This window comes from Natrix helvetica (assembly GCF_964273705.1).
Source record: "Natrix helvetica genome assembly, chromosome: Z".
NCBI lineage: Eukaryota > Metazoa > Chordata > Lepidosauria > Squamata > Natricidae > Natrix > Natrix helvetica.
The window spans coordinates 26,799,600-26,824,382 of record NC_138554.1 but is presented as its reverse complement, the minus strand read 5'-3'; the positions used below and the strand labels follow the sequence as shown (position 1 = coordinate 26,824,382).

General features: G+C 42.6%; 1 protein-coding gene across 3 annotated transcripts in view; it reads left to right on the top strand.

Moving 5' to 3' along the window:
- LOC309382266 (voltage-gated potassium channel KCNC1-like) overlaps positions 1 to 24,783 on the top strand; it is a gene marked incomplete at both ends in the record, with an annotated part of 58,390 nt that overhangs the window by 14,354 nt on the left and 19,253 nt on the right. For all 3 annotated transcript variants that reach the window (XM_081933859.1, XM_081933858.1, XM_081933860.1), the window contains 2 exons: positions 1,194 to 2,127; positions 18,910 to 19,104. In XM_081933859.1, coding sequence (XP_081789985.1) covers positions 1,194 to 2,127; positions 18,910 to 19,104 — 1,129 coding nt within the window. The remainder of the gene's footprint in view (positions 1 to 1,193; positions 2,128 to 18,909; positions 19,105 to 24,783) is intronic.

The following is a 24,783-nucleotide window of genomic DNA, read 5'->3' as shown; positions in this document are numbered from 1 at the left end:
GGCTATCCCTACAAGATGTTGAGATTCCCCTGGTCTCTGATGGCTTTAAATCAAATTGTGGCCCCTAAATGCTTCAGCTATGCTAGCCAGAATTGTGGGAATTCCATCCCACCCTAGCTGAAGGGTATCTTAATGAAGAAATCTGCTTTAGAAAGTGGCCAGACAAACATTTGATTGATGGCTATTAAACATGGTGACCAACTATTGCGAATTCAAGGAGGAGGCATTGTTGAGAGTGGAGATTTGATGAAAACTCCACATCCAGTCAAATGGGAAGAAAACATTGGAAAAGACATCCCACCAAGGAACCATGATCCCCCAAAATGGGCAGACACTAACAAGCTAGAACCTGTGTTGGAAAACAATATGGATTTATTGGTAGATCTTTATAGACATGAAATAGATCAGTTAGAGTTTTTGGCTTTTATGACAGCAAAAAGAAAGCATATGTATGCAACATACATACGCAACCATGGTTAGCACCCCCATCCATAATGAATCAGATGCAGATCAATCCATTTAATTGGTTATAGAGTGTAATGAATGGAGTACAATAACCAGATAAGCCACCATCTCAGGATACTACTTAAAATAGAATATGTAATGTAGGGGTTGATATACAACAATACAGAAACGATAGGGGGGGAAATTACTCACTGCTACATCATTTTGGGCTTTTTTCTTCCAACAATTTTTAGACCTGACTTAGATATATTAAGATGGCAGAAACGACTGCAGGGGATACCATTTTTAAATGCAGATCCCTCCATTTGCTAAAAAAAAAAAACTTTTGCATAAGAAGAAAACTAGGCTAACACATCAGTATCTAATCTAATTGTCTAGCTAAAGTATGAGGATTTTTTAAAAAGTGAGCCACAATTTAAAAAACGAAGTATGTCCTTCCCTCTTATCCCATACCTCAGTTTTCCCTCACTAACATTGGGATAAGTGGGATATTTGCTGTCTCTTGGGATATACTTAATGGCTATTTATTGAAGAGACAGTAGTTTTTGGGAAGGGATTGACTTTTGTAGGGTAGGCTATTCTTTTTCTAGAAGAGTTTGTTCTTTTACAATTATGAGTTAGCACTAATATTTTCCTTCCCTGTCCTTTCCTGTCTGACATTCTCGCCTCCCTGCTGGTCCTCTTTGTCTGCTTCTTCCCCGTATGTTTGTCCTTCTGCATCTCTCCAGTATGTGGCTTTTGCCTCCCTCTTCTTCATCCTCATTTCCATCACCACTTTCTGCTTAGAGACCCATGAGGCTTTCAACCACTTCAAAAACAAGACAGAAATAATAAAGACGGGGAACAGTACCAGTGTAAAGGTGGACTATGAAATGGAAACAGAACCCTTCCTCACCTACGTGGAAGGGATGTGCGTCATCTGGTTCACCTTTGAGTTCCTCATCCGGGTCATCTTTTGCCCAGACAAAATGGAATTCATCAAGAGCACCCTCAACATCATCGACTTTGTGGCCATCCTGCCCTTCTACCTGGAAGTGGGCCTCAGTGGCCTCTCATCCAAAGCAGCCAAGGATGTGTTGGGCTTCCTGAGGGTGGTAAGATTTGTCCGGATCCTAAGGATCTTCAAGCTGACCCGGCATTTCGTAGGACTGAGAGTCCTAGGTCACACGCTGAGGGCCAGCACCAATGAGTTCTTGCTCCTCATCATCTTCTTGGCCCTAGGGGTCTTGATCTTTGCCACCATGATCTATTATGCTGAAAGGATCGGTGCTGACCCAGACGACATAACGGGCAGCAAGCACACCGTCTTCAAGAACATCCCCATTGGGTTTTGGTGGGCTGTAGTGACCATGACGACTTTGGGCTATGGTGACATGTATCCTGAGACTTGGTCAGGCATGTTGGTGGGAGCACTGTGTGCCTTGGCTGGTGTGTTGACCATTGCCATGCCTGTGCCAGTCATCGTCAACAACTTTGGCATGTATTATTCGCTGGCTATGGCTAAGCAGAAACTACCAAAGAAAAAGAACAAGCACATCCCACGAGCCCCCCAACCTGGCTCACCCAACTACTGCAAACCGGACATGCAGTCCCCGCATCGCAGCAACCAGGGTGACTCATGCCCCTTGGCTCAAGAGGAGATAATCGAGATTAATCGGGCAGGTAAGGGGGAGACAGAATGGGCAGAAATAGTTAAATTAATTACATCTGAGTTAAATCTATATACTGTTTGTGATTTTCAAATATTCTAGCATCTAACAATTCTCTTCCTGCTAAGAAATTAAAACTATAGGGAAGGAGGCACAGGTAGTCCTCAAACTTGCAACCAGAATTTCCGTTGCTAAGAAAGGTGGTTATTAATTGAGTCGTGCCCAATTTTACAACCTTCTTTGCCACAGTCAAAACAAATCGCTGAGATTGTTAAATTAATCAACTGTCATTAAGCAAATTCAGTCCCCACCCCCATCCCTCCTTGGCTTTGCTTGTCAGAAGCCAGCAAGAAAAGTCACAATTGACAATCACATGATCCCAAGAAGTTGCAACCATTGTAAGTATATGGCAGTTGCCAAACTCTTGAATTTTGATCATATGTGGGGATGCTGCAATGGTCGTAAGTGTAAGGACCTATTGTAAATGATTTTTTTCTGAATCGTAAATTCAAATAGTCGTTAAATGAATGGTTGCAAGTCGAAGACTACCTGTACACAGAACCAGGTAGATTGAGGATTCCTGAGAATCTTAAAGAAATGTTTTTGGTTTACATGGGCATTTACAATGTTGAGTCTCACTTTTGTACCACTTGGGAACAGAGAAGCACATCCAAGAATTATTTCTGTTTCCCAGCACTTCTCAAGCAGGCTGAAGATGAAGAGGTTTGTAGCCCAACAGTGACTGGGGTACTAATATTGCCCACAAGTGTATATGCTAGTTTGTGTCTGTGTCTTACGAGAAAGATTAATAGGAACATTTTCCAGGTGAGTTTACCATTAGCACTGATGCGTCGCATTGAAAACATCTTGGTAAATGTGTGATAAAATTTTAAGTCAAAAATCAACTACCATGTGCTTGCACAGACCACAACTATCATCCTCAGAAAGTTATCTTTAGCCCTCAAATTACATTAGTTTTTTTTAAATGAAAATTTGTGAAATTGTAAAACTCTGGCAAGATTTAAGTGCAGTTTGCTCAAGAATGCTATACTCATAAAATCATGTATGAGAGTACCAAAAGTTCATGCAAGAATTTACAGCTTTGTATCATTATTTCTAAAATAGGTAGATTTTTTTTTAAAAAAAAAATCAGATAATGCTGCTTTTTTCCAAACAAAGCTGGAATTATTATTCAATCTGCTTTGGAATGGCATTATATAACACATTGGATTGCTAATCATAAAAACAAAACAATAATCAAGAGCAAAAAGACAATGTCCTATGTATGTAAGCATATATATTATAAGCTCCTGTTTGTGTCTCAAATGCAAAAGTTCAAAATGCATAGACTGCATAGAATTTCTTCTGTAAGAAACTGTTTAATTTCTTAAAGCAAATTATTAACCTTTACTCATCATTAAGTGAATCTGTGCCTCTCCAGATGTTGCTAAAATTCACCAACCTGGGCAATAGTGACGGATGTTGGGAGCTGTTGTTTTAATTCAGAAACATCTGGACACCATATCTATTTAAGATCATGAAGGCATAGCTGGAAAGATCTTGCCAAGTAAGAGACACAGAATAAAAATTTCCGTGGCCCAAGGATGACTTTTTAGTTCCTTACCTTGTTTCCAAGGACAATTTCTTTGCCCTTCCTACTCTTGACATTTTAAAATAGTGTCATAAATGTCCTCAGGATTCTATTTCTCATTCTTCCCTTGCACATTTATCTTTTGTAGCAAAGAAAGCAACCACTAGCCACTGAGCTGGTCCGATGGTCTGTGAATGATGGAGGGAAACCCTCCATCTATATATATGATGTTATATGCCCTTGAGGAAGTTGGGAAATGTGAAAAATAGGGGGCAGGAGAAGTTGGGATCTACTGGCAATGGAAAGCTACTTGACCTGCAGCACTTCAAAATGCTTCCAAACTATTCCTCCCAGTAATCTTTCTGGAGTATCTGCTGAGCTAAAAGTTAATCATCTCATGTAAGAAGATCTCCATGAGCCACAACAATATGCAGACAAAGAAGACTGACTGCAAGATTGGATTGGTGCAGCCCTTACATATGGAAGTGCCCTTTTCAAGGCATTAAAGAGGAAGCATTTGAAGCGGCTGTTTTCCTGTTAATCAGAATTGTTTTTACAGGAAATTAAAGATGGATTCTTATTCCGTAAGTAATAATATTCAGTAAGTAATATGAGACCCTAACATCTTTGTTAAATCTAGCCCAGTTATTAATCATTGACATAGAAGTTAATTGTAACACTGAATATTTTGCAACTAGTTCATAAAATGGAACTCTTAGACACTGTTTTAGGCATACCAGATTACTTGGAGGATTGCAATAGTGGCAAATATCTGTAGCTCAGGTGTAGGATAAGAGTAAGGATTTGAGGATTAATTCATCCAGTTTGTGGGTTGGTTTCTGAATGGCTTATTACCAGGCTGGGTAACATCTTCAGCAGAGTTTAGGGGATGTCAGTGTTCTTCTGTTTTTAAGGGCTTCAGGTGTGGGTTTGTCAAGTGAGGGTCAGCTCTGAGTCATCAGTACAAGACTCACTAATGACTCAGAGCTGACCCACCACTAGTCTCTCACTTGACACCCACACCTGAAGCCCTTATAAACAGAAGAACACTGACATCCCCTAAACTCTGCAGAAGATGTTACCAACTTGGTAACAAAACATTTGGAAACCAACCCACATGCCCAGAGAATGAACCCTCACCCTTACTTGGAGGACACAGCAGAGGCAAAATTGTGCCAAGGCTAATTTTTGATCCTTTCCTCAAAATCCAAATGCCCTGCTATAGAGCTCACCCATCACTTCCCCATGGTAGATTGGAATTCTCCCAAATGCAAAGCAATAGATTCCTTTACTCATTAGCTATGAGGCAAATGCTGGAAATATGAAGCATTTTGAAGCAAAAACCCTTTGGAAACCAAAACATATTGAGCACCAAAGCCCTCTTCATGGATTATACAAGAGCTGGCTGTTTTCCATACTGACATACTTAATGGCACTAAAATCTATTGTCTTGAGCAGCATTTCTCAACCTTGGCAACTTTAAGATAGGTGGATTTCAACTGCCAGAATTCTCCAGTTGAAATCCACCCATTTTAAACTTGCCGTGGTTGAGAAATGATGGTCTTGAGGCTCCTTTCTTATCTTTATTATTAACACCTCATGGCCTTATAATTCCAGAAATTACATCTTATCTCTTCAGAGAGAGAGAGAGAGAGAGAGAGAGAGAGAGAGAGAGAGAGAGAGAGAGAGAAGAAGGGATGATTGAGGACCATATTTGGATTAGAAACTGTTCCTAGATTGATAACTTTATAATACATTCCACAGATTGCATAATATCACCCCAGTAAAAAAAAGAAGGGATGATGAAGGCCATATTTGAATTAGAAAAATCTTCCTAGACTTATTTAATTTATTGAATAGAATTTGGATTGGAGGGATAGCTATATTAAGAAGGTTGACCAAAGGCAGGGCTGACCTGTTATTTGATAGAATAAGGCAAACAGGGACAGACAGCAGATACTGGGGAACAGCAATGGCACTTAAGGCTACAGCTGTTCCCTTCTGTTGAAAGACAGATGCATTGGCTCAGGACCTTGGCCGTCATCCCAGGTGATAGGAGTGAAGTAATGCTCAACTAGCAATTCACTCAATTCCTGTAGGTGAAATATTAGAATGGATTCCAAACTATCTTGGGCCAAGCTTGTCCAAAAGCCCTAAGGCAGCTAAAGAAGACTGTCTCCTATATATATAGCATTTGTGCTGATAAATAAATAAAGGCACAATACATATATATACACAACACACACACACACATATATATATACTGTGTACACACACATATATATACTGTGTACACACACACACACACACACACACACACACACACACAGTGTATGTGAGTTCTTGCCGAAACATTGCCAAGACAATCTCAATCCTACACGGGAAAGACCCAAATACATAAAGACCCGAATACATTATATATATATATTACAACATATATATATATATGTTGTAAAAGGCAACATTAAAAATAAAATAAAAATATGGTTTTCTGCCTGCATGGTCTTCTGTAATGAGCCGAAGGACAGAAAGAGGGAGTAGTGAACTTCCTCCCATATTTAGGCATACCAGGGGTTGTAACACAAATACATATACACATACACATACACATACACACACATACACACACACACACACACACCAGGGACGTGCGGTCAGGGGAGGCAGGGGAGGCAGAGCCTCACCTCTCTTCATGAAATAATAGTATATAATATAATATAATATAATATATATATATATATATATATATATATATATATATATATATATATATATATATATATATATATATAATATTATAATATTATAATATTATATACATCCGTCCGGCTGCGCCCGGGAGCTGTGGAGGCAGAAATGTTGTTGGCGCTTCTGGATGACGAAGCCACGAAAGCGACTGGGAAACGACAAGAACCTTCCTGCCTCTGCTGGATTTCGCGCGCTCCTTGCGACTGCAATATGCAGTCACGAGGAGCGCGCAAAGTCCAGCAGAGGCAGGAAGGTTCTCGTCGTTCCCCAGTTGCTTTCGAGGACTGCGGAGCGCGAGCCAGCGGAGCATGCTCAGGAAGGCGGGGAATAGGATCCCGTGTGCTGGAGGCTGAGGCAGCCTGAGCCTCCAGCACACGTGGTCCCATTCCCCGCCTTCCTGATGACGTCACCAGCCTCACCAGCCATAAACCTCACCGCACGTCACTGACACACACACACAAACACAAACACACACACACACACACACACATATATAGGATGCAGTAATCTAAGACTAATGCTAAAATAGGAAGGTGATAAAATATAGGCAAATCCCCCTCCTCCTTCAGCATTATTGTCTCAAAGGTGCTTTTTCATAGAAAAAAATGACAGTAAAGGTTATCTTATCTTTTTCAAAAGGCAACTGGACTACCTTGTTTTGCTTGAAAACGTTTTGCTTCTCATTCAAGAAGCTTTTTAAATTCAGAAATGAAGAAGCTTCTTGGATGAGAAGACTTTTTTTTTCTTAAGACTTTTATCAATTTTCCTGGCAGTGTGTCTAATTCTAGCAGGCATGATCAGCTCCTAGAAAATGTGAAAAAAATTCCTCAGAACATAATTTCTTTGCAGTGCAATTGTTGGTGAATGGAGAATTCTATGTGTAGTCAGTAATTTGAAAGTAGTAGCCAATGCTCTTTTTTTCTCTCTCTTTCTGATACCCACAACCAAACATTCTTTCTCTTCAGCTATGTTCTCTCTTTATATTTTGAACTGCTGACTCTTGGAGGTGGCATAAAAACTACTGCTGCATAAAAAGACCTACGTGTTGTTCCAGAAAGCAGTTTAGGTTATCCCACCTTGGCTATGGATTTGGAAGGATTTGTCCTTCCAAAATGACTCATACGTAAAGATCGAATGGCCTGTTTTGGCAATTCAAGCCATTTTTGATTGAGAATTATTATTCTTTTTCTTCTGTGGAGAAAAGGGAATGATATTGACAATAATGCTCAGAAATAGGCGACTTAGATTCATGGGAACATTTTAGCTCTAGTGGAATTGTTAGTGGTAGGGGCTAAAACATTCAAAAAACAGTTGCAAGAATTTGGTATGTCTAGTTTAATGAAAAGAAGGACTAGGGAGTTATATGATAGCCTTGTTCTGATATCTAAGGGAGTGCCACAAAGAAGAAGGAGTCAAGCTATTCTCCAAAGCACCTGAAGGCAGGACAAGAAGCAATGGATTGAAATTAATCAAGGAGAGAAGCAACCTAGAATTAAGGAAAAATTTCTAAAGAAGAATTTCTAAAGAAAAAAAATCTTTAATGCCTCTTCTTTCTTTGAGTAGATAAAGAAGATTGCTGATCAGAAAGACAAGAAAACACTTCTTGTCTACAACCCTGTCTTGAGAAAGAATATCCCAAATAGCCAGAATATTCAGAGTTGGACTAGTATATTATGTGCTGGCAAGAACAGGAAATTTACTAATAAAATCCCGGAAGGGAAGTGCAATGCACTTCCTTAGTAAATGCTGAGAGTTTGAATAGTGTTTCTCAGCCTTGGCTGCTTGAAGATGTGTAGACTTCAGCTCCCAGAATTCCACAGCCAGCATAATGTGAAATTCTGAGAATTGAAGTCCACACATCTTCAATCAGCCAAGATAGAGAATCACCAATAGGATATTCGGGTTCCCTAACAACAGAAGAGGAAAAAACCAATAGGTAACTTTATTTATTTTTTAGATTTATATCCTACCTTAAATAGGACCTGCACAAGTACTCCTCTCCTATTTCTCCATAGTGAGGGGAGGAGTATCCAGGATGGGTTGATGTCTCTCGTTGATTGGGCTGAGTCAGATAAGCTCTTTGGCCACACTCTGGTCACCAGGTACAACCCAGTTATCAACTTTATGATCATCCCAAGCTCCTGGGAAATTTTAAAGAAAGGATTGAACTCACTGTTTGCTTGATTGCATTCGCTGCCTCCCTGCCTGAGCGAGCAACTGGTTCTTGGCTGATTCCTTGGCCAAGAAGAGAGAGAGAGAGCATATGCAGCAAGCCCTTCAGGACAACGCGCAGCCCAGCTCATAAAGAGAGACCTAGGGCACTAATCGAGAGTGCGGGCGAGGGGACGCTCCCCTGGAAGCCCCGGGAAGGCAGTCACGTCGGAGAGGCTCAGCTGGCACCGGAGCTTTCTGCTGCTCCCCCCAGGGGGTCGAGCGGCGAACAGCAAAGCACCCGCGCCTGCCTGCGAGTGCCGGACAGAGATAGCGGCCCACAGGAGCTTGCAAAACTTGGAAGAGAGCGGAGGAAGTGAGAGAGAGAGCTCTCCAGCGGCAGCAGAAGCCGCACGGCAGCCCCAAAGACACAAGCCGTTTCCACGTGTTCCCAGGGAGAGAAACTTTTTGAATTTGGAGCCGGTGGCCAATTTGGAACCACGTGATCCAAGATGGCGGCACCCAGCAGTACAGAGGATGCTGGCAGGACTCAAGCCTCCAGCCCAGCAGCCAGCAGCCCCACCGGAGGAGTAGAGAAGCAGCTAACCAGGTCAGAGACTGCTACAGAGGCTGCTAAGGGAAGAGGAGGAGGCAAGACAAAGGCAAAGAGAAAGCATGTCTCCTCCAAGGGGGCCAAAGAGGCAGGCTGCAGCTCCAAGCCAAAGTCTGGCTCCAAATATGAAAGGCGAAGGCACCGAGCCTTGGAGCACATTTGCCACAAGGCCAGCAGCAAGAGGGCTACCTCTGGCCAGGAACCTGGGGAAGGATTTTCAGGGGTTCTTTCTCCTGGCAGGACTGCAGATGGGGAACCCCCCACAGGTGAGGATTCCCTTTGATACTTTGGGCATCTGGGGGACTGCACAAGGAATCACCCCCACATCCCAAAACACCGGGACCCTCACCACAGCCCTTCCCGTCGACACCTGCTGGCACAGGGGCGGGAATACCACCCACGTCAGGGATGCCCAACTTCCAGGATATGATGATGCGGGCCTTCCAGCAGTGCATGGCAGCAACCTTTCAGCAGCCACAGATGCAGACCCAGGCAGTCCCCATGCCTAGGGTCTCAGAAGGGCTAGAGACTCAGGAGGAAGATTTTCCAGAATCACCTGCCTCCTCCCAGGGGGACAGCGATTCAGATTCCGAAGAGGGAGAAATCACAGAGGATAGACTTTCTGAGGACAAAGGCACGCCTCCTTCTAAACCTACCTCCTCCATATTGTTCCAGCCCTCTTTGTACAAATCCCTTCTGTTCAAGGCCAAGACATCTGGCAAGCTTGGCAATAGGACAACAGAAGCCCCGGTACAACCCCAGGGGTTTTCAGCAGAAAACATTTTTGAGGAGCAGGCCATTGAGGCAGACACGGTGCCCACACCCAAGTCTTTCCTAGACATGATCTCCCACGGCAGGCCCCATGCCCACTTCCACGGACAAGACCTTCTTCAACGTGGACAGGGACATGGCCTAGGTGCTTTCGCAACCCACCATCGACACGCCTGTCATGGCCCTGCATACACCAACTAACATGCCAAGGGAACCAGAGGATGCCCTGAAGGCGGAAGACCAAAAAGCTGATCTCACCTTACAGAGGACGCATCAAGCAGCGCCCTGGGCAGTGAGAGCAGCCACCACCGCCTCCTTCTTCAACCTGTCTTCTCTGTTGTGGCTGCAAGACCTGCACCAGCAAATCCCCATTTCAGATGGCAGGGCCCACCAAGTCATCAACAAGCTGGTGGCCGCCACCCAATTTTCCTCAGATGCTACCTTTGCTGCAGCCAGGTTTGCCTCCAGGGCGATCGCCTCATCTATGGCATCTTGCAGGCTGCTTTGGCTGAAGCAGTGGCAAGCGGAAGTACACCACAAATGGTGCCTGGCATCAGCCCCCTTCACGGGAGAATCCCTCTTTGGAGCAGCCCTTGACCCATTCCTGGTAGAGAACAAGGACAAGCGGAAGGTGCTCCCCACTGTTCACAAGAAGTCCAACTTCAGTGCGGCGCCATACCCTAGACGCCCCAACTCTCGGGGGCAGGATTTCAGGTCCTCATTCTGGGGTCAGGATTCCTTCAGGGGGTCGGAGTTTGGGTACTCGGGCCCCAGGCAATACCAAGGAGGTTTTTCATCCAGGCAGAGATATCCAGATGGACAGCAGAGGGGCAGGCGGCAGAAGAGGCCCTTTCGAGGGGGCGGAGGAGGAGGAGGAGGCGGGCGCTCCTTCTGCAAGAACTAGACCTAGACCTAGCTCACCTCCCATTGGGGGGGCGCTTGGCGTACTTCGCCGACCGCTGGGACTTAATCTCCTCTGACAAGTGGGTCCAGAACACCATTCAGTATGGTCTCTCACTCGAGTTCCTCTCCAACCCCCCGAGTTCCTTTTGTAGCTGCCCTGTCTCAAGCAATCCAACCCGGAGGTTGCTGATGCAGGAGGCCATCCAACACCTGTTGGACATTGGGGCCATCCAGCCAGTGCCTCTAGAGCAGCAAGGCCAGGGGTATGACTCTATTCTCTTTTTAATTCCTAAGGCCTCGGGCGGCTGGAGAGCGATTCTTGACTTGAAACGCCTGAACCATTTCATCTGCTATTGGAGGTTTATGATGCATTCACTGTATTCCATCCTGGAAGGGATTAGGCAGGGAGATTTTCTCACCTCCATAGACCTCACAGAGGCCTACCTGCATATACCCATAGCCCCGGAACACCGTAAACATCCCGGGTTCTGCTACCTAGGGCACCACTTCCAGTATCAAGCCCTGCCTTTTGGGTTGTCGCCTGCCCCTCGAGTTTTCATGAAGGTAATGGCGGCATTGGCAGCTCACCTGAGGCAGGTTCCTGTTCAAATTCAGTGTTATTTAGATGACCTGCTGTTGCAGTCGTCCTCCTTCAAGAGTGTGCTATGGGAAAGATACTACTATGTTAGTCCTGAGAGACCACGGTTTTTGGTAAACCTGGCCAAAAGCCACCTTCACCCCTCCACTAGTCTGGTCCACCTAGGAGCCCTGATAGATACAGAGGCAGGCACAGTTTCTCTGTCATCAGAAAGACAGCTCTCTCTTAGGCAGCTAGCCACTCAGGTAGCCAGGGGGCGTAGGGTATCCTTAGCCACACTGTCCAAGCTGCTTGGCACCATGCTGTCTGCCATTGGCATTGTCCCTTGGGCTCAGTTCCACACCAGAAACCTCCAATGGTTCCTTTTGCCTTTCCAGCGAAGGCGCATGAGCTGCTCCCAGACCATGGTTCTTCTGCCCACAGAAGTATCCCATTCACTGACTTGGTGGACATTCCCGGCAATCTCCAAGGGCGAGATCTTCAGAATGTCAGACAGGGTGACGGTAACCACGGATGCAAGCCTGTTCAGATGGGGCACCCATGCGGGCTCAGATGGAGCAAGGACAATGGAACCAGGCAGAACTGACTCACAACATAAACTGGTTGGAGCTCAGGGCAGTCCACCGGGCCCTCCTTTAATTTCATCACCTTGTCAGGGGCAGCCACATCTTAGTCCTCATAGACAACATCACCACCAAGGCTCATGAAGGAGGCCAAACGACTGGGGCAGTGGGCTGAAAGGAACCTTCTGTCATTGACTGCAGAACATATAGTGGGGGTGGACAACATCAGAGCCGACTGGATCAGCCGGACCAAGGTGGACAATTCAGAGTGGAGGCTGCAGCCGGCGATATTTGAGGAACGCCCAGCTCCCGAGATTTTATTCCAGGTATCAGACACGGGGGCGGAGGGAGTGGACACTCTCCGATGCCCATGGCTCTGGGGGCTCCTCTATGCCTATCCACCATTACCCCTGATTCCCAAGGTCATACAGAAAATCCTGCGGGAGGGGGCGGAGGTGGTGGTGATTGCCCCACACTGGCCCCGGAGGCCTTGGTTTGCTGATCTCCAATCTCTCCCGATGGACAGGCCCTGGAGGATCCCCCAGGAGAGGATCTCCCTCAGTGGCTTCAGTTGATCACTTGGCGCTTGAGCGGAGCATCCTGAGGGAAAGCCACTTCTCTCCCAGGGTGATACAGACTATTCAGGCAGCTCACAGATCTTCCACAGAGTGCATTTATGGTGCTACATGGTGTGCCTTTTCACCATGGTGCAGCTCCAGGGGCCACAATCCGGTTGGAGCCACGATCCCGCAGGTTCTGGACTTCCTTCAGGCGGGCCTGGACAGAGGGTTAGCTCCCAACACGATTAGGAGACAGATCTCGGCCATCTCATCAGTACTTCTGTGTGGTAGGTCTCAGACCTTGACTCACCACCCTATGGTCAGGCGATTCCTCAAGGGGGCATCCAATCTTAAGCCACCTACGGTACACAGGTACCCCTCCTGGGACTTGCATAAGGTGTTGAACGCTCTGACAGGCCCTCCTTTCGAATCCTTGTGAACTGTGTCTCTTAAGTTTTTGACTCTTAAAGTGGCCTTTCTGGTGGCCATCACTTCAGCCAGGCGGATATCCGAACTACAGGCTCTGTCGGCCAGGGAGGATCTCTGTGTGTTCCACCAGGACAGGGTGGTACTAAGGTTGGACCCCTCCTTCATCCCTAAGATGTACTCCTGCTTCCATCGCTCGCAGGAATTGATATTGTCTCATTTCTGCCCAGACCCCTCTCACCTGTTAGAGAGGAAGTGGCACACCCTAGATGTAAGGAGGGCTCTGAGGATTTACCTCAGAAGAACCCGGCCGAACAGGAAGTCTGAAGCCCTGTTTGTCTCTTTCCAGCTGGGATCCCTGGGGAACAAGGTGATATCCACCACCATAGGCAGGTGGTTACGAGCCTGTATTGTTACTGCCTACCAAGCATGGGGTCTGCAAACACTGAGCTCTATTACAGAGCATTCCACATGAAGCGCGGCCACCTCAACAGCCTGGGCCACACAGGCCTCATTGACTGAGATCTGTAGGGCAGCTACGTGGTCTTCCCCCTCACCATTCGTGAGAAACTACAAAGTGGACTCCTTTACCTCTGCAGAGGCTTCATTCGGGTGTAGGGTGTTGCAGGCTGTGCACAGGGAGGAGGTGATGCCTCACCAGGCATAAGGTTTGTGTGAGCTCTTAACCTGGGTTACCCTCCCTAGGGACGTGTAAGCTTTGGTACGTCCCATCCTGGATACTCCTCCCCTCACTATGGAGAAAGGGCGTTGGTACTTACCTGGTACGCCTCTTCTCATAGTGGGGGAGGAGTATCCAGCCCCTCCCTGATATGGTTATGTAACATTAGCATTATGTTTGATGGTTGAGCTGTTCTGTTGAAAAACTAAATAAAGGTTGAAACTAAGATAAAGTCTGGAGTGGATGACACAGCGAGCTGGATAAGTTTCTTCGCCGATAACTGGGTGGTACCTGGTGACCAGGGCGTGGCACAAAAAGCTTTTCTGACTCAACCCAATCAATGAGAGGACAAGTCAACCCATCCCGGATATTCCTGCCCCACTATGAGAAGAGGCGTATCAGGTAAGTACCAACGCCCTTTTTCTCCAAATAACAACAATAATTCTGTTGTACTTGTGTTGGCGGTGACTGACCTGAAGTTATCCAAAGAGCTTCTGTGGTTGAGGATGGGTTTGAACATGGATTTCCTCAGTGTCAATCCCTTAACCATTATACCACTCTTAGTGGTATAGTTTGTTATTTTGGAGAGAGGGTTAGTTATGGTTGATTAGCAAGGCTTTTTGAGTTCAAGATTAAAACAGGACTGCCTTTATAGAAAAATAAATAAAGAGGGTTAATTCTTTCAAGCAGAACAGAGTTGGGTAGACAGGAAACTTAATAGCCCTGGAACAGTCCGGACGCAAAAGAAATTCAGGTTTGCGGTGAAGGAACCCAACTGCAACCTGAAGCAAAGTGATCGCTACAACCACTACACATTCTTACCCACACATTGTCTTTGGGGTTCACTCATTAAAAGGATCCTCAAGACAGAACCCAAAGCAGAAGTGGAAGGAAGAGAAGACTGTGCAATCAGTTCCTAGCTTGCTTTCCATCTGCTCCAGGTCCTTTGGGCCAGGAAGCCCATTTGCAGCAAATACAGCGGAGGAGCAAGGATTCACTTAATTTAACAGGCTCTTGGCTATGCACTGCATAGCAGGGGAGGCCAAAGGGGATGTGGTTGCTGGAGCTATTGCTGTCAGGGCACGGCACAAACAGCATCTGACAACTGCAACCTCAGTCTTTATGCCCAGCTTAATTTTACCTTAGTCTCTTTTTTACTTCACTAACAGCCTTACATTTTCCACTTGAGTTGCCTGATAACCCAATGCTTTTCTGTTTCCATGGCAACAAGTTGCCTGCAAATCCTTCAACTCAATTTATGCGCTCATTTCAATATACGAAATGATTAATATAAATGGTGAGATTGCCTCGGAAGGCCTTTCCTTCCAGCATTATTTACTATTATTGTACATGCTAATTTTTGTGGATCAAAATTGATCAAAGATGAAGTAATCTGAGCTTCTTGCCTCCTGTGGTATTCTGAGGGGCAGCCATTAAATGTAGCAGAGTGCTTATATAGGAATTTTTATTTTCTTCTTTTGGCAGCAGATTTTCCTTGACCAGCCCTAATGCTCCATGTCAGACTGCTATTCGCAGGGACAGCAATAACCATAAAAGCATAAAATTGGGCAATCTTGAGGTTGTGAATTAATGTAATCCATTTAATTATCTTTGAAGCAAAAAAAAAAAAGATATTCACTCCAATTCTGTAAAGAAAAGTTCATTCTAAATAAATACAGAACTGCCAGGACTTATTTTGGAGAGATCGCTATTTGGAATGGTCATTAAAAAAATAATCTATGAACATTTAGCGAATGAGTGCTTATTTGGAAGGATCTGAGAAGAAAGGGGGAATTAAAATGTAAAAGAATCTTGGAAAACAATAGTAAAAAATGGTTCCAGAAGATATCAAAGATTTATTTAATGAGTTCCTTTGAGTCCATACTGCCTATGGTTAGTAGACAATTACCAGAGAGCTTTCTGTATCTCTCCCCCACAGACCAAATTTGGCATCCCAGTTTTGGTAGCCTTAATACAGCCTTATGTGGAATACAATAATATGAATAGCAATGGAGATAGTAACTGAATATGCATGTGGCTCTTTGAATAACAGTTAAAACAAAATACCTATGCAGTAGAGGCATAATTTGACCTATGAGTCTTTATAAGCTCTACACATAAATTTAATAAATAAATGAACAAATAATTAGGTATAACAATTGCACAGATTGCTTATAAATGATTCTCAAATGGCATCCATCTTTTCAAACTTCACCTTAGGGCTAGAATAACTTTATCAAAACATTTCACAAGATTAGCAAATTCTCCTCACTCCAGCCCCTTCCCCCCCCCCTGAAAAGGTACAGTGTTTTATAGTACAATCCAAGCCATTGTTTAAAGTTGCAAAGAAACCAAACCACTTTAGTTTGCCATGTTTCAAAATTGATGGCCATGCCATTGTGGTACCATAATTAAATCTTTCTTCTATTTCAGATTGAATGGAATTGATTTCAAAGAGATACAAAGAGTTGAATATGACCTGGATATCTTGCCGCTTTCCACATCTTGTTAAAGAGAGATTAATGTACATCTTGTTGCACAGAAAGATAATGTATTTTATTTTGGCTTAGTTACCATTCAGTTGGGATAGCTTATTTAGCTTTGGGCACAAGAAGGTTGTTGACAAGAAATTCTAAGAATAACTATACAGATGCTAAAAGGGTCAAGAAGACTAATATATGAGAAAAAGTTGAGAGAACAGGATATCTTTAGGGCTCCTTGCAGTTTTCAGGGCCTTTTCTCTGGCCTTAGGGAATTCCATGGAGATGTGCAACATTTGCTCAGCTGACAAATCAATGCAGGCTGCAGAAAGATTTCTGGAGGGCAAGAACTGTAGTTTGGGGGGAAAGCCTGGAGGAGACGCATAGATGAGACAATTTTTCATGTGAGGAAGAATGGAAAAGTTATTCATCCTATCTGCTAAAAGATCAGTGAAAGAGGCAATAAGATTAAATTTAGGAATGACAGAAGTTTCATGTCAGTGTGGATGAACGTGCCGAATACAAACAGTTGTTTATTGTGGCCCAAAAGCCTTCCAGAGATCTTTGCTCAAAGAAGCATATCTTTTTCAGCACGGAGAGCTTGCTAGTGCTCAAGCATGTATTTTGTCACTGGATAAATGGGAGCTTTTAGCTAGCGTTTCAGTTGCGATTTCAATTGTTGTGTAAAATATGATTGCATAAGGGTCATAAGCTATACCCCATTATGTCCATCGAAATCAGAGACTATACCACTCGAACAAGGGTGCTAACTCTTAATTCTGTACAAAGCAATGCCCTTCCACTTCAACAGCGTCTCAATATTTCAACAAACTTTATCCCCTTCCCTAAGAGAAATTGTTCTAACAGCATTGGATTATTCTAGAATAATTTCCTCACAAGTTACAACATAATGATATATGACAAGAACCTCTGATAGCCTCATCCATTCAAATGTCAAGTCATATTATCAGGTTAAAAATAAAACCAACAATAGATTCCTCCACAGGATTGCATGATTATAAGGGCCTGATTATATGTAGCTTATATTAAAGATCAGGACAATATACAAGAACGCAGCTATGAAGGCTGAACACTGTATTTAGAACACTCTCTAAATAAAATAAATTTTCTGTTTCAGACTATGATAATTCCCGAGGAAACCCAAAATCTCTTATATACGTGCTTTGCAGCAAACTGCAGTGACACTGTGTGTGTGTTGATGTCATCGCACAAATGTGACTTACTTGAGTCACAATGTCTGATTCAAGAACATAAGTCATAGCATTTGTATAATGGCATCATTATGCATGTTGTTTATATCCTACCCATGGATACTTTTATTTGTACATTTTAAAAATTTGGTAGCCCTAACAATTTCAGACAAATTGTTTTGCCTCTTTAGAAATTGATTAGTGAATTATATTAAAAATGCTCTTTTGGGCTTGCTTGTTTAATTGATTGGACAGTTGGACAGAAGTCTGTCATCATTTCCACTACAGGACCTAACATTGCACTGCAATTCCTGAGGTAGAATTCCTTGGGAACCTAATCATTATTTTCAAATAAATATTAGAAGAGCTGTGACCTATTGGATCATTGCTTCAGCGGTATTTCCTTATGAAACTCTTCTGTGCCTTTAACCTTCAACAATGGCAGAGTTTCTAAATATACTTGAAAAGTTCTTAAAAATTCAGGGAAATATTCATGGATGTAACTGTCTTAAAGGTAACCCATGTTGAAACGTATAGCACAGTCAAACATCAGCACAGGAAATGTTTTATGACATTTTGTATGATGTCATAAACTGGTTTATAATAATGTTTATGTCATAAAACATTTTATAAAATTGATCAAATTTCTATTCCATGGATGTCATGGGTATTGGTCTGGACCAGTTTTTGGGATGCATGCTGTAAATTAACCCATTTGAGGTACTTTGGTTGAAAAGGCTTTGCATCATTTCTCTCAGTCACACACACAAGAGTTTTAGTAGAATATGGATGGGAACCCATTCCCAACACAAATCCAATTGAAAGACATGATAACTACCTTTATTTTAGTGTTCTTGAGCCACAGACGGGGGTGCAAAATCATGGCTAAATTGGTATTTAATATACAGCGACTGAACTGAGTATTGCCTAGGCCAAACTGCCAAAGCAGTTAAAGACAATTCCCTCTTTTTCTGAGTGGAGAAATATAGTCCACATATAGTCAACAATTTTTGAACATAGGTTACACTTCAACAAAATCTTATGAAACCTGACTGTTAATTGCTTGTCACTTGTAATTATAAGGAATCATTTACATCTTGGATTTGTAAGAAATAAAATTAAAATTAAATGCCTCGCTTCCCAGTAATATGTACTACTATAAAAAGATTTAAAGTATTTTGGTTAGGAGACTATTCACTGGAATTTTCACAAAGCAATCTGAGAAACAGTTTAAATTTTCCCCTAGATTTTCAAAATATATAATGTACTTTTAAAAACCAAAGAAGAACCAGAGTTCTCCTAGATTAGACCAAAAGCCTATTTAATCAGCGTTCATTTCTTCAAAGACGTATCAGACGCTTCTGAGACATTTGTAAAACATGGGCATCAAATTTTGTTTGAATTCCCTACTGGTTGATATTTAGATTTAGAAGGTATTTCAGTGATCTTAAATCTGCTCTACATTTGTTCTTTCCCTTTCCTTTTTCCTCTTCATTTACAGATTCTAAGCAGAATGGCGATGCAGCGAATGCAGCTCTGGCTAATGAAGACTGTCCCACAATTGATCAGGCCCTGTCACCTGAGGAGAAGTCACCTGTCACACCCGGTGGCCGAGAGCGCTATAATCGTGACCGAGCCTGCTTCCTCCTCTCCACGGGTGATTTTGGGCAGTCACCTGATGGAAACATCCGAAAAGGTATGTGTACATACATCACCCTCATTTCCCCCTGCCTATTTCTGCAAAGCTTGCATTCCATCCTCTAAGCTTATACCCAAGTACGTTATTTTCCACCCTTATCACTAATACCACCATAACCTTTGCCTTAATAAAATGTAGAGCTGCCACTTTTGGGAGATAAAGAGGACAAATGCAAATATGTAACTGACTTAAGTAAAAGCCTAATCCTGATATCAAAATGGGCATAATGCCCTAGCAACTATCGAGATCTCCATTTGTTCCACTCTAGTACCTTAATAACAGTATGCATTGTTCAAGGGACAGCAACATCTAGTATTACTTTTCCCAACCTGGTGCTTCCAGATATGTTGGACCATAATCCAGAATACGTATTGGCCAAACTGAATGGGAATTCTGAGAGCTGTAGTCCAGTCTATCTAGATCAGTCTTTCCCAGATTGAGAAAACCTGCCACAGTACCTCCTTCCAGAAGACAATCCATGAATACAACTGATTTTGAGCAGTAGAGATTTTGGGGAGAAGCTGGATTCTCTACCAGCATCACCAGTCCATCCTTTTCAAAACTCTGTTACATTATCTGCACACTTGCCCAGCTTCATTACCTCCCCCTTCCCCCAAACAAAGTTATGTTTCCCTTATAAGCTTTTGCTTTTTCATCAGTACCCCCCACCCCACCACGTTTTCTCCCCATGTGTATCATTCTGTCTCACAATATTCTGCTGCAGTTGCTCTTCAGGTGTTTCAGGTTGTTCTTTTAAGGGAGGTTGCAGCAAATGACAACTAGTTATTTTACAGGAGTTTATTGGAAAGACATAGAAGTGACCATAAAGTGTTTGAAGTTATTTCCCATTCTCCAAATTTGTATTAATAGAAGGGGAGGGGGGAAGTAAAGCTTGGGCTTAATTGACTTGCTTCAAATTCCTGCATTTTCATCCGAAACATAGAAATAATAAATCTCTAGTCAGAGATCTTGTAATGGAAGATTTTCTCCACTGGAAACCTTGGGCTGGTTTTAGATTAGTGATTCTCAGCCTTGGCCACTTTAGATGGATGGACTTCAAGTCCCAAAATTCCCCAGCCAGCTTTATCTTTAGCTGGCTGAGGAATTCTGGGACTTGAAGTCCACCCATCTTAAAGTGGCTAAGGTTGAGAAACGCTGTTTAAGACTATAAACCTAATTGAAGACCTATTGGCCTAAGTGAAGAACTGCTAGCCTGAGGTTCCCCAAAATGATAATTATCAACCTCCAGGGGCTGAGGGGAACATCCAAGGGGTTGTTACTGGGAAAGACTGAAGGCCAAAGGAGAAGGGGATGGCAGAGGATGAGATGGTTAGATAGCGTCACCCATGCAATGAACATGAATTTGGGCAAACTCCAGGAGGCCGTGGGGAGAACAGGGAAACCAGGCATGCTATGGTCCATGGGCCACAAAGAGTCAGACACAACTTAACAATTGAACAACAACAAAAATTTATTAAATCATTTCCATATAATAAATGTTTTGGGGGGCGGGGTCAATGAAGAATTTGAAGCTTCATGAAGAGGTTGATAAGCTGGCATTTTGCAACTCTTGTATTAGTCAGCCACAGCTGACTGTTTTATAAAATAAATAAATTTTCATATAAAAGAGAATCATGTTCCTTCCACTCAGCTTGCTCGCAGGTAGTCCTTGACTTATAACTATTCGTTTAATGGACGTTCAGAATTAAAACCACACTGAAAAAAGTGACTTATGACCAGTTGTCACACAGATGAGCATTGCAGCATCCATTAGTCACACAATCAAACTTTGGGTTCTTGGCAAGCAACATGTATTTACAATGGTTGTAGTGTAGTCCCAAGGTCCTGGGACTGTCTGCAACTTTTGCAGTCGAGCTTCTGACAAGCAAAGTCAATGGAGTAGGCTAGATAATGACTGCATGATTCACTTAACAACCGTAGCAAAAAAAGGTTATAAAATGGGGCACAACACACTTCACAAATGCCTTGCTTAGCAATGGAAATTTTGGGCTTAATTGTGATTGTAAGTTGAGGACTACCTGTATTCTGCCCTTTCCTATTCAAAATCCCTGCAGACTCCAACTCTCTTGAGTTCAACAGGGATAGGTCACAAATTCAGTACTGATATTATTGGATAGGAAATCGCTACCAATACCCAAACAATGCTTCTTTCTCAGTTTCTCCCTCCCTGTTTCCTTCAAAGAGTTCTCCTGTCAAATCCTCTATTGTTTTTTAGACTACAGGTGAGTCTCAAGAGAGACATGTCAGGAGATTCCAGACTGCTAATTTACGGTCAGGAAGCTGAATGCTTAGTGCTTATCCAGGAACTGTGTATCATGCTGGGCAAGCAACTTGCACCTGTATAACAAAAAGGCTGGAAACTAAAATCTCACATCTTTTAGTATTAGGGCTACAATATCTGGTTTGCAAAATGCTGGTTAGGCATTAAAAAGTAAAGGTTCCCCTTGCACGTATGTGCTAGTGGTTCCTGATTCTAGCTGTGCTTATCTCCGTTTTCAAAGCTGAAGAGCCAGCGCTGTCCAAAGATATCTTCGTGTTCATGTGGCCGGCATGACTAAACGCCAAAGGCGCACGGAATGGTGTTACCTTCACACCAACGGTGGTTCCTATTTTTCTACTTGCATTTTTACATGCTTTTGAACTGCTAGGTTAGCAGAAGCTGGGACAAGTAAAAGGAGCTCACTCCATTACACGGTGCTAGGGATTCGAACTGCCCAACTGCTGACCATTCTGATTGACAAGCTCAGCGTTTTAGCCCTTCTATACTGTCATCTAGGCATCATCCAAAGTTTTACACCTTACATACAGTCTCTCTGCAGTACAGGTAGTCCTTGACTTATGACCATAATCGGGACCAGAATTGCTGTTGCTAAGTAAGGTGTTAAGCGAGTCATGCCTGAGTTTGCAATCTCTTTTGCTATGGTTGTTAAATGAAAGATACAGTTGTTAAAACTGGCTTCCCCCGTTGACTTTGCTTTTCGAAACTGGCTGGAGTGGTCACAAATGGCAATTACATGAGCCAGGGTTGTTGTAACCATTATTAAATACATGCCAGTTGCCAAGCACCCAGATTTAGATCACATGACTGTGGGGATATTGCAATGGTTGTAAATGCAGTTTTAAGTTACTTTTTGTGTGTGTGCTGTTGTAACTTTGAATAGTTGCTAAACCAATGGACAAAGAAAATGTCTATGGAGATTCTCAGTCATCCAGGTCACGGTTGTCCCAAAGGTTCTTTTTTTTTCAAGAGGCAACTGGACTTTCTGTTTTTTCTTTGAAGACGTTTCGCTTCTCATCCAAGAAGCTCATCCAGAGCTGAAGAAGCTTCTTGGATGAGAAGCGAAACAACTTGAGAGAAAAACGTCTTGAAAGACACTCCAGTTGCCTCTTGAAAAAGCACCTTTGGGACAATGGACAATGACTACATGTATTCAAGATTGACTTCCAAATCAGTTCCAAATTTATTAATCAATCATTTAAAAAATTCATAATTTTTATTAATTCTACTATTCTATTCAAAATTCCCAGTCCATATTGTTGTTGTTTTTTTAAATCACTCATTCTACTACATGACCAAATAACTGGTTAGGAAAATATTAGGTTGTTGCTATTGTTAACTCTGGATTTAGTGATAATTAACTTTAGACTATCAATGACACATCTGAAATTAATATTGCTGGAAAAGTTGTTGGTCATTTTTATGGAACTTTGCATCAACTCTTTGCAGTCCTTCATTCTGCATTAGGTGAGACTTGACTGTAATTGTGTTCATCTCTCTGTGTGAAAAAGAATAAGAGGCTGTGATCCCTCTAGTCCAGAAGTCATTGTCAGCATGTTTGTGTGCTGTGTAAGTTCTGGTCTAGCATCTGTCAGAAACTGATCTTAGCAGCAGGCAAACTTTCAAACAGAGACAGGGTTGCCCCTGTCACAGCAAGGAAACAGGAGGTGACAGCAAATGAAAGCTTACAATGACTTTAATTCCACTAAGGAAGCGAGAGCTTTCATGGTGTTGCACAGTGGAGAAGACCAGCAAGCAATGGACAAGGAAGGAGCACAGAAGTGGAACAATCATCACAAAGTCCAAATTCTTATAATCGCCTTTCTATTCCAGAGGCATAGACATTTGACCCAGGATTAAGTAGATTACAAAATATTTTCATTGGCCTTATTTCTGTTGGCATAAGGGTAGGCAGACTCTTAAGTTCATCCAGTGGAATGAAGGGATTCCTTCAGATAAAGAAGCAGACAGGGTTAATCAAATCATTTTTCAATGAACGAGTCAGTTAAAACAGAAACAAAAGTTCTGAAGGCAGAAAGACAATTCCCTTTGATTTTAGGTGGGATGTGCATATCCAGTACAACTGCACAGGATTCAGAGAGCCTTTTCTTCCTGAAGGAATGTAGTCTGATAATCAAACCAATATTGATGAGTAAATCCAACCACTGTATTTTATGAGCCCAACATCCAGCTAAAAAGGAGTATTGGAAATATTTAACATTTAAAAACAATAGAATTGCTCTATCAGCCTATCTATCTACTGTATTTATTTATCTCTATCTCTCTGTCTGCATTGATCACTTTCTACCTACCTACCTACCTACCTACCTACCTACCTACCTACCTACCTACCTATCTATCTATCATCTATCTACTGTATTGATCTCTCTTTTTAGCTATCTAGCTATCACTATCTATTGCCCTTACTCCTTTTTAGTTGGAAGTTGGACCCATATAATGCACTGGTTGGGTGTATTCTTTAATACTGGTTTGTCTATAGCAAGTTTTCCACCCTGTTGGAAAAAAAGTTTGGATAAGCATGGAAAAATTGAAGTAGTTATTGAAATACCATTCACTACCACATGATAAACTTAAATTCATGGCAAAACACAAAGTCTGTTCAGTATACACTATTGAAAAGGTTGCCTATTTAAATAGATGGGCCACTTTCTAAGCACACATATTTCTAGTAAAGAAGAAACAAAAGGGTATTTCAATTTATCAGAGTGTTCTTTGTGCAGCCATGCTGGTCTCTTTTGAGAGCAGTTATTTTTCTTCTTCATTGGTATGGTGGTAGACTGGGCTTTTATAATCTTGAGTTGTTTTCCCCTTGAGGATACTCATCCATGGAATCCTTCCCAAGCTCTAAATTTACTGAAAGGTCTATTAAAGTCAAAGACTAGTTTGACTTTGTTCTATTGCTTGTGCTTGCATAATGTTGAATTCCAATATTGCAAGATCACTTCCCTCCAAAATTCCTGTAGCTTCAACAACTTCTATCATTTCATTTCTGTTAATGAGAATTAAGTCCAAATATGGCTGATCCTCTAGCTCCCTTCTCTATTTTTGGGGAGACAAAGTTTCTGTTAGATTTGTCAGGAACCTGTTTGATTTTGCACTTGAGAGTTTGTCTCTCAATTGATGTCAGGATAGTTAAATCCCCCATTACTATTGTGATTTCCTCCTTCACACCTTAGCTAATTGACCAGCAGTGGAGAAAAAATGGTGCTGCTCCCATGTGTTGGCTAATTACTCCTAATGTACGCAGATTAAACCTTGTGAGGGGGATAAAGTATTGTTCAGATGCTGGTTTTTATTAATTGAAGTACAAAATTTAATTTGACCCAGGACAGGCTACTAGCTAATGTATCAGTGAC